The sequence below is a fragment of the Priapulus caudatus genome, unplaced genomic scaffold (genome assembly GCF_000485595.1).
Source record: "Priapulus caudatus unplaced genomic scaffold, Priapulus_caudatus-5.0.1 Scaffold185, whole genome shotgun sequence".
NCBI lineage: Eukaryota > Metazoa > Priapulida > Priapulimorpha > Priapulimorphida > Priapulidae > Priapulus > Priapulus caudatus.
In genome coordinates, this window is record NW_014577246.1 from 112,919 (window position 1) to 123,838 (window position 10,920).

The following is a 10,920-nucleotide window of genomic DNA, read 5'->3' on the forward strand; positions in this document are numbered from 1 at the left end:
AGGATAAGGAATTGAGAATGAAAATTGTTAAATATAAAAGATAAACCAAGATATGCATCTTTATAGAGATTACAACATACAAAATTTATATAATTTAAAATACTGGATGGTTGCACACAGACCCGCCAAGCACTATCACTAAGAACTCATATCCAGTGGACACAGACCCCACTCGCCTGCACTGTCCTATCTAAATACTATAATATGGAATTTCTTTTATCGGCGTACGATCTCACAATGGATAGCTGCTGTACGTGGGAGCTTAACAGTTGGATACGCCACGAATCTCTACATATTTGCACCAAGAGAATAACACGAAAAACATATGTTTATCAAGAGTTTTCAAAAGAAAAGTCCAACCCATTCGTACATGCTGTTATATAACAATAGCTTTTTGTCATTTACTCCATATTACTGCTGAGCGGGTCTGTGTGTCCCCCCCCCCCCGGATACTGCGGGAACGTACCCTGGGTACGGTGGGGTATACCGGAACGTACCCTGGTACTATCTAATATGACGAACCGGAACCTCGCAATACGTCAGCACTAACTAGAACGTACTAGGGGTCGCAGCACCCTTGTACGGGACCATACTTGCCCTAAAACCCAACCCAAACACCTAACAACCTAAACCGATAAACTAACCATATCAAATAGCCACCAGGGTACGTTCCGGTATACCTGGGGGACATAGACCCTATGAGCCATATTACTATTAATATTATGTCTCAGGTGTTCTAAGTTGGGTTGTGCTGTCATATAAATGTCATACGTAACAGTTTTTCCCCATGCTTATTATCTTATTAGACCGATTTCTAAATATTGATATTGGGTGCAATGTCATTGTCGATGTTTACCCAATGTTCCTACTGTGTCCCATTATTAGTATAGTAGTATGAATTAGTAGCACGATTTTACCCAGCGCAGCGGGTACCCGCAGCTAGTAATACATAATCCACATAGCCTACATAATCCCGGGGATTATGTATAGGGAGTACGCAGCGTAGTGCGGAGTCCGCATTCGCGCCCACGTTGCGGTGTCAGGCATTTCTTTTGCAGTGAGGAGTTGTTTACCGCATATAGTAGGAGAGTTATTAGTGGTGCAATAAGATTTATTATACATTATTTTTATTTTTACTGATTTGTAGGAACTGCCAGTGATCTGCGGCGATGGTGCGTGCCGCGTGGGCGGTGGCAATGTTTCTTCCGGTTCCACGTCCACCAATCAGTGAGCCCGTTACGGATTAAAGAGCATGAGTTAGAGGTGTGGCGCGCGTGCTGCCTACGAGAGCTGCTAGCTGGTGATGTCATAGTTGTTCCCTTTCTGTCAGACTCAGTTTCGGTAAGTGGTATTGGTAATTATACAACGTAGTATTAATAGTTATTTTATCTGATAATGGTGTGAGTCTGCAGTGGATTGTTCGGCTTCGAGGGTTATCATATTTACGCGATACTAGTACTAGTAGACTACTAGTAGTATAATACTCGAAACAGCAATGCTTTCACCACATGAATATACCGGTACATGATACAGTGTGTACAGTATGTACTGGTATAGTGGTATATGTGCCAATGCAAAAGCATGCATCTTTTGCAATATGAGAGTGCCAGAAAAAACATTTTACCAATAATACATCTGAACTATAAATTTTGGAATTGTTTCTGAATCGTTTGTGTGTGGCTTGTGACTGCCTGTGTGACTCGCAGCTAGGGCAGTACCCGGTTATAGATACAATAATGTAACCCAACAAGAGTAGGGTTGTGCATGCCTACATTTGCACGTTTACAGGTACCCTACTCTTGTTGGGGTACATTATTGTATCTAGTACCCGGTATGTATTTATTATCTGGCGCAACCATATCTTCATCTTTATCACGGTATATGGTATTATCTTTTCAGAATAACTCTTTAATTTGTGATCGGGTCAACATGGTTCTTGGACTGTGGAACAGTGCAAAGCCTTTCAAGGACCAGAAGTATGATGAGCTTAAGAAACAAGCCATTGACAGTGGAAAACTCTTTGAGGATCCTATTTTTCCAGCAGATGACTCATCTCTTGCCTATTCACAAAGATATGGAGCAGTGCAGTGGAAAAGGCCAAAGGTGTGTAACTAGTAAATCAGTAAATCTATGTTGCACACACACATACACACGTGCACGCACACACATACACACGCGCACGCACACACACACACACACACACACACACACACACGTGCACGCACACACACACACACACACACATACCCATGCACATGCACACATACACACGCGCACGCACACACACACACATACACACTCGCACGCACACACACACACACACATACACATGCGCACGCACACACACACACACACACACACACACACACACACACACACGCACCCACACACACACACACACGTGCGCACACATGTATATATATATATATATATATATTATTTGTCATAGGCATTCCTATATTTATTGGTTGAATGGACATATAAATGGCCTTATAGACTTCACTGCAACTGAACTGTGATTAGATTAAAGGGATAGTTTACTCTAGGTTCTAGGGTTATTTTCAGCTAATCTAGGTTATAATTACGCTACATAAAAAGTTTCATGGTTCAATCACCATTAGAAATATTATTAAAAAATGTTTTAAAACTAATGACTACAATTTGATTACAACGACGGTGGCGCCACTCAAAGCGCACGATCTGATAAACCACTTTCCAGTCAAGGGCTACAGACCGAGGGTGTTTCTTATTTATTTATTTAAAAGCAAAAGGATTGTAATATCTTATAAACAACATATAGTTTCAGTTATAATATGGATAAATTTGCCCTAAAATGAATATCGTTCGGTTAAATAGCACTTAAGTATAAATATAATTGCACTTTTGTGATTAGCCCTCGGTCTGTAATCTGCAAAATAAATTGTCAAATACGCAACTTTTTCGGGGTGGCAGCACGGTCCCGGGTGTCATAGCGCCGTTCAAATTTCGTAGCGTTGATGTGTAAATAATTATAACAATTAAATTAGGTATTTGGTAACAAATACATGTGGACTGTGGGTATAGACGATTTGTTATACAGTAAGTACAGTTGTATGCAGTAAAATCCTAGAGGCTACTGTCCCTTTAAGGAATTAGGAATTACAGAATTTGTAGAAATTCTATGGGCTGAAATTCTATGGGCTTAGAGAGGTTAGAGAAAGCCGCTATTCTATTGATGTCTGTACACAACTACTTTATTTACTTAGTTTATACCTGTATGTATATAGTGATATCAGGTAAGATGTGAAAGTACATATCTTTATATTGTTCCTGAATATGTATGTATTATATATGTTACCTGAAAATTTTATGGTGGTGCCTTTAAAACTTTGTTTACATGAGATATATCATATGCTAACATATAGTAATGATATACTTCTATTTTATTCTATGTGCAGGACCTGTGTGATAATCCACACATGTTTGTAGAAGGTGCCAGTGCTGGGGACGTAACCCAGGGAAGCTTAGGCAACTGCTGGTTTGTCGCTGCTTCATCCAGCCTTGCCCAGGAGAAAGCTCTGTGGAAAGAGGTACTAATACTTAAAAACACTAACAGCATCCTGGCTTTCTGTGAAAGTACCTATAGGATCTCAAATATAAAACTGATGTATTGGCCTTTTCAATTTAGTCAGGCCGAATATGGAGTGGTGCTCCTTCATATTGAGGCCCACATGGCCAAAGCCATGCACAACCTAGAGATGACTCAAAGGTGCAGGGTTTTCATTATCTTTTATAGTAACAGGCCGAAATGCTTTTGCAACAGGCTGTGGTGGGGTGCGGGGGGGGGGGGTTGTACCCCCCAAAAAAATTAAAACCTAGATGCTCTGAGATGCAATCTGGTGTATTCTGAGCTGCAGTAAACAGACACATTTGGATTACAGTATGGTCCTTTTTTCCAATTTGGTTTCTCCTGGTACATTCAGAGTTCACCAAAAGTTTTCAAATTATGACGATTCAAGACTCGCCTGGCCATGCTTTACAAAATTCTTACAGATATAATCAGGAGTCTATCAATATTGATAGACTCCTGATATAATGTGATCAACATTCCAGCCTATTAATATATCATACTGGCTTCAGCTTGTAACAGATCCAAACGTTAAAAAATATACACTAATACTCTCCTTGTCTGTGATGTAATATGATCCACATATATGTGTTGTATATATACCACGTCTTTTGCCAGATGCTACACTAAGTGATGGCAGTGTGTGTGTGTTTTATAGTCTCTCTCGAAATACTCGTCGTACTGTGTTGTGATTTTGCGGCGTCCCTTCCCAGGTGATTCCCGACCACAATGACCAGGACTGGGACGAGAACAAGCCCGAGAACTACGCCGGCATCTTCCACTTTCGTTTCTGGCGCTTCGGCGACTGGATCGACGTCGTCATTGACGACCGCCTCCCGACTATCAATGGACAGCTGGTCTTCATTCACTCGCAGTCACGGAACGAGTTCTGGAGCGCTCTCCTCGAGAAAGCCTATGCAAAGTATGTTCCCTCTGCATGCGGTGGGCCGTTATATACAGTTACATCTTGCAAATCTATTTACAGATCACTGGAAGATGCAGTAGTGTGTGTGTGTGTGTGTGGAGGGGGGGGGGCATCAGGGCAAGGGCCTCGCCATCGTCGAATCAACACCAGGATAACAAATTGAAAAAGAATATGAGGCTGTATGGAGCATTCAAACCTCTGCTTGCTTATTCTTTCACAAATTTAACACTTATTAGAGGACAAATTGCTATCTGAAGCACAAATATTCACTGCTGACATGGGCCCGGTGAAGAGTTGAACCCCACTTGAAGAAGTGGCAGCTATCCCCCAGATCCCTCGCTGCTGGTGTTAGGCCCCCTCTGTTGGCCCATTCACATTCACAGAGCCATGATAGGATGGATGGGTTGCTTGCATTGCCGAAATAGGTTTCACGCACATAGTGAAAATCTCTCGGGCCTCACTGCACAGCACATGCATCACATCTGTCATCTAAATATCACAAATATCAATGCTGAATTTCCACTGACGGAAGAATGTCTCTAACAGACGTCGCGGGCATGACAACATAAAACGTCGCTTACAGCGATCGCGCACGCCATGAGAGACAGACGCTCAGCCTCTTTCTCCATGGTCTTGAATAGCCGGTACTGCTTCTGGTCATCGCCTGCGAAGCCATCCTCCTGCAGGCTGATCGTCTCGGCCACACCACCGGTGAAATCCTCTAGAGCCTCGGACAGGTTGCCACCATCGAGAGCCTCATAGCAGCCGCTCAACCTAAGGGGGGATGAGTCACCACGTGAGGGCAGCACTGGCGGGCTCGCGACCACACAAATTCGGGGAAAATACATTCTTTGAATGGTTTAGATATTCCGGATGATCCACGTAACACTAGGTGTGAGGCGTGTACAATTTCTTCATTTCTGCCGATAGTCTTACAAAAAAATAGTGACTATCTTATCAGAATATTGAGCAACAGTCTCACCCATGAATGAATGGAAGCAAGATTACTGCATACAATGTAGTAACTACCTCGAATTACACATCATACACCAAAGTGTACAGTGTGAGTGAGCACCGGGTCCACCCGTTAAATAACTGTTACACTTAATAGTTTGTTACATGCAGGAACCTTTATGATAAAATAACCTGTGAAACTAGTAGTCGTAGTAATACTAGTATTCCATGTTTTTCTATACATGGCTTGGGATCTCATGTTTGTAGTATACGCTATGTTTCGCATGCTTGTTTGTAGGTATCCGGGGGTCAAGAGATTGAATCTCGTACTAACTCCGGGCTTGTTCGCGGCCACGCTTACGGCATCACTGCCGTCAAGAAGATTTACCTCGGCGATTCTGGCTTCCTTTACCGTTTCACGGGGAAGGAGAAGCTCTACATGGTGCGCATGAGGAACCCCTGGGGAGAGAAGGAATGGAATGGTGCCTTCAGTGACAAGTAGGTTAATTACTCTAATTTAATACATGTGAATGTTCCAGTTTTATAGATTGAGCTATGAACTAGAGATTTTATTTAATTTTATGATATTTTAATTAACTTCAATAAGTAATTTCTGGTACGTTTCACCCATCTGAATTGTACAAATGGGATCATGTATTGTATGTCAATCTTGCAAGCCATTACTCGTGCTAGATGTGTTAAAAGGTAGTTGTGGAATTAAAATAATTGTGTGTGGGGTATGTCACCTTTTTTATGTAGGTTATGTTAGGAAGTAACAGTTGCTAAATGTTTATTGCTGTTGATTTAGTGACCCAGAATGGAACAACATGTCTGAGGCGCAAAGGCAGAAGTTGGGAATGGCAAAAGAGGACGATGGGGAATTTTGGTGAGTTCGTTTGGAATAATGAGTTTCCATGGTTTTTGAAGTATTTTGAATGTATGTATACAGCTAAATAATATGATAAATAATACCTACGAAAACTAGTGTTAAATACATTTGATAGTTGATGGGTTAATTTATTTAAAATGAAGTTATAATAATGTACAGGAAAAAGAAATAATTTAATTTATTAGTTTTTATCTGTGTTAGTCAAAAACTGACAGTGCTAAGTTAAGTTAATGCCGAGAGTCCACCGGACTAATCGTTACTGCAACCCACTCATCCGTGAGTAAATCTGACAGTTTTGGACTAACGGACTACCGTTAATTTCAAACCCTGCTGTGCTGACTATATGAACTCCCCAAACTATCCTGTGATGTAATAGGGTAATGAATGCTGAAATTGTAAATGAATGTAATTCGGAATGCTGTACTTCCTATAGTTTTGCCCTAACAACTTTTGAATGCAGGATGGTAAATTAAAATGGTATATACAGGGCTCGAATTTCCCTATTGCTAACTCGCATAATGCGTGTCGATATTGAGAAATTGCGAGTAGAAAATATAAGCACTTGCTATTTTCTGCGAGTGGAAATTTATAGCGACATATGCAAAATATATACGAAGGCAAGAACACAATCACACACATGGCATGAAACAATCAGATTCACATACATAAATCACAACATAAGCTCATTCCAACGATTAGTAGTAATAGTATGCCAAAAGTGTATGTGATATTCAAAAAGTAGTTTATGTTGTACAAACAAAATTGCAAGTTAGAATTTATTTTAGCACGTAGGTTTTTTAGGCACTCACGATTTTTAGGCACTCCACTCAGGGATGGACATAGTGACGTTTAACATCGGTCAGTTTTTTAATCGGTGTTCTGTGGGCATTTTTTTTTTAGGATGACAATGGAGGATTTCTGCAAAAACTTTACTGACGTGTCCATCTGTCGTCTGATCAATACACAATACCTAAGCCTGCACAAGAAGTGGTTCGAGGCAATGCGGTTTGGAAGCTGGACCGGTAACTTGATGGGCGGATGCATCAACAACAGGAGCACGTTCTTGCAGAATCCTCAGGTGCGAGTCTACTGCACAGACTAAACTACGGAAGTTGGGTGTATAATCTGTTTATCAAACCAACCATGCAAAGGTACTAACACACTTGATAGCTGACATATGGAACACATCCAGACTTTAGTCTCTGTAGTATACAAGTACAGTGTAGTGTAAGTATTTGCTTGGTTAAAAGTGCATTTATTAATATCGATTGGATAGCATTGCGGGCTTGCACATGTGAATATTTTGAGATTGAACTATCTTTGTTTCTCAAGCATACATGTGTGTCGCTTCAGTTCAAGTTTGAGATAGGCGACGATGAGGATGAGATCCTGCTCTCTCTCACCCAGAAGGATGTGCGCGACACACGGGCGGTCGGTGGCCAGAATCTGCCGATCGGATTTTTCATCATGAAGGTTCGTCTGGTTGAACACCGCGACCTCCTCAGATGCTTAGGCGACACTTTGACTGATTTACCGTTGAGACTATAGCTTTGTATTTAGCAGCCGAAGCATGTCAGGCTGGGGCGGGGGGCAAGGCATGTCATGGTGTGGCATGTGAGTTTATAGAGGGGGGCACGGTTCTATACGGCGTATTATATTATACAGTGTTCGCGGTGGTGTGACGCTAAGTGTTGTGTTGCAATCTAGGTTGAGCTGAACCGCAAGTACAGGCTGCACACGATCCACGAGAAGGCCGGAGACTCGGTGTACGCGCGCTCGCGCTGTGTGTTCCTGCGCATTACCCTGAAGAAGGGAACGTACGTTCTCGTGCCATCGACGTTCGAGTCGAACCAGACCGGGGACTTCATGCTGCGTGTGTTCACGAGCAGCACCTCCAACTGCAAGTAAGTGTGCGTCCAACTGCAATAGCGTAATTCCGTGACAAAACGTCAAGGTGGTGGTCACACGATGTAGAATACTGTGGAGCGCATTGATCCGAGACCTGATTTGATGTCAACCAATCAGAGTATGTGCTGTTACAGCAGGCAGCGCTGCAAAACTTGGTTCATCATGCTGTTCCTGTGTAAAAAGGTACGAGTTTATTCAGTAGGTAGTGGAGTGTGCAAGATTGTGAGTGTGAGCTGCGACACGCCGCACTTAAATTCATGAGAGTTGTTACTGTGATATTTTGTTATGTCTGTGTTTTGCTTGGGGTGATTGAGTAGCAGATTTTTGTGGGTTCACCATTATTTGCATTACTAGTGACATTTATGTAGATTTGTGCTGTTTCTTTAAGTCATACCTATTTGGTTACAGCCAAGTCTGGTAACTTTAAAGCTACTTTACTCTGTCTACTCTTCTTCTATTACAACTGGTATTTTTATCTTGTATAATAGTTGTCACTAGTAAAAACTGTTCTGTGTATGGGTTTCGTTCTTGTGGTAGAATATTGTTTGCTAAATTAAAACAGTTTATGTCACATTCTAAAAGTACTGTGAGTGAATGAAATGTGTATTATCTGTGTCAATGTTTACACATTACTTCTGTTCATCTTAAAAGTAGCTGATAGTTAAGTGGGAAAAGCGACCTGATTGCTTATGGAGCCGCCAGTCGTATTGTGTGATTGGTTGCCATTTGCTTCAGAGAGCTTGTATATCCACACCCGCAGCCTGGCTGCTTCGCTTGCCTATCTAAAAGTGCCCAGGGTATGAGTATTGTCACAGTGGTCAGGGCACGCGGACTCGAAAAGCTCAACTGGACTAATTCTGGAGGTACATCCATTTGTGAAAACAACTGCGCTACTCCGCACCAGTGTCACCTCGTTGCATTTAGTGGTTTTCATATACGTTTTCTTTCGCTTGCAGTAATCCTTGCCGTGATACTTGCCGTGATATTTGCTGTGGTATTTGCTGTGGTATTTGCAGTGCTACTTGGTATATGTATAACAGCTTGGAATTGCTTGGCTTATGAGACATATGAGGAAATGTCTCCGTGTGTCCATAGGTTGCAATATCATGACTAGCTAGTTCCTTCAATAAATGATTACCAATACCATGTAGAAAAGCGCATTCTTCCCCATTTTCCATCCCCGTGATCATTTTCCCTTACTCCTGTTCCTTAAATAGGTTATGGTTCCCTTTCCCGCCAGACAAACAGGATTTGGTTCCTATTTCTGCTCCACAAACAGGATCTGATCCCTTTGATTCTCCTCATACATGGATGCAGGGGCACTTATGATGCACTCCAAGCCTCTGTTTATGTGTTTGCTGCACATCACTTGCTATATTGTTGAATAATTATATTACACATCTCTAAAATTTAACAGTATAATGTAGCGACAGCTGCTGTCACAATTTCCTGCGTTCGCATGCGTAATCCCGCTGCTACACATAATTCCAAGTGTGATATCGTTTGCAATAATATACTTTTTACTGTCTTGTGTGTGTGTGTGTGTGTGTCTATGTGTCTACGTGTGTGGTGGTGTATCAAGGAAAGTTACCATCTGCTGCCGTAATGTGAAACGCGGATTTTGCTAAGCCAGCATGCTGCATGTCTGCATTAATTCTGTATTTCTAGAGAGTTGACTCTGGACCATCCGCAGCCTAGCTGCTGGACGTGCATCAATGCCCCGAGTTGCCTTACTCTCGTAACGTGCATGTCTGCCACTGGCCTAGAAAAGCAAGACAGCGAAGGAGGTGGGAGAACAACATGAATATGATCATAGCATCGAAATGCTTTCTGCTTCTATTCCTTCATGCTTTCTTGGAACTGGTTGAAATGCTTGAATACTTTCTTTTCAGAATTAAAATTCTGTACTTTTTATGTAGATAACTTTATTTACGGTGATATATTTTATCTTCTCTTTAGTCTTGAGCATAAATCTTTTTAGTATTGTTGAAACATGTAAGCAATGTAATTCAAATTAGCTATCATGAACTTTGATTGATTAACTTGTAACGCTGAAGGCATGTTTTCTCATAGTCAAAACCTCATGTACGGTCATCATTAAATGGTCCCTGCTTCACTTCGTTATGTTATGATTACGCGTACTCATATTTATATGGATCAATTGGCAAGATTTTAAAGTTTGTTGATACTGGGTACATTTCGAAGGTAAACTGGCAATTTCATATTGATTTTGCAGGGGCTGATCCCTACTGCATTATCAACTGCGAAGGGAAGAAAGTGACAACACCTACAGTGCAAGATTCTACCAATCCAGAGTGGTACAATGGATCTGCAATCTTCTACAGGAAGAAACTGCTTGAGCCTATCGTAATTGAGGTAGGGCTTGGGTACCTCTTTGGAGCAATCAAATCTGTTGTAATGTCTTGTGTGTGTGTGTGGGGGGGGGGTTCGCTTATAGACATAGGATATGTTGTATTAGAAGAGCATTACCAATGCATGTGCACTGATGTCGCATGTTTTAGCACAGCAATCTCGACTACCCCTTTTTTAGCTCAGATGCCGCTTGTAGAATCGCATGATTGTCCGTCCGTCCGTCCGTCTGTCAACAGTTGGGCACAAATCTTAACCGCTCGACGT

The 10,920-nt window shown here is 41.7% G+C and overlaps 2 protein-coding genes across 3 annotated transcripts in view; both read left to right on the plus strand.

The window, feature by feature from the left end:
- Nucleotides 1-1,262: 1,262 nt before the first annotated feature.
- LOC106806910 (calpain-5-like) overlaps nt 1,263-10,920 on the plus strand; it is a 19,618-nt gene continuing 9,960 nt past the window's right edge. For both annotated transcript variants that reach the window (XM_014809066.1, XM_014809067.1), the window contains exons 1-4: nt 1,263-1,341; nt 1,900-2,103; nt 3,438-3,569; nt 4,321-4,529. In XM_014809066.1, the coding sequence (XP_014664552.1) occupies nt 1,930-2,103; nt 3,438-3,569; nt 4,321-4,529 (515 nt within the window). In that variant the 5' untranslated portion in view covers nt 1,263-1,341; nt 1,900-1,929. The remainder of the gene's footprint in view (nt 1,342-1,899; nt 2,104-3,437; nt 3,570-4,320; nt 4,530-10,920) is intronic.
- On the plus strand, nt 5,837-9,611 carry LOC106806911 (calpain-5-like). The gene is made up of 6 exons (XM_014809068.1): nt 5,837-5,984; nt 6,295-6,372; nt 7,276-7,453; nt 7,729-7,848; nt 8,083-8,279; nt 9,019-9,611. Exons 1-6 carry the CDS (start codon nt 5,926-5,928, stop codon nt 9,395-9,397), a joined length of 1,011 nt encoding a protein of 336 aa, XP_014664554.1. The 5' UTR covers nt 5,837-5,925; the 3' UTR covers nt 9,398-9,611.

What these genes read in the sequence shown, in the direction of transcription:
- LOC106806911 (XM_014809068.1), top strand. Translation starts at nt 5,926, where the DNA reads ATGGTGCGCATGAGGAACCCCTGGGGAGAGAAGGAATGGAATGGTGCC. An exon ending in AATGGTGCCTTCAGTGACAA is followed by an intron (nt 5,985 to 6,294) that starts GTAGGTTAATTA and finishes CTGTTGATTTAG; the next exon opens with TGACCCAGAATGGAACAACA. An exon ending in TCGGATTTTTCATCATGAAG is followed by an intron (nt 7,849 to 8,082) that starts GTTCGTCTGGTT and finishes GTTGCAATCTAG; the next exon opens with GTTGAGCTGAACCGCAAGTA.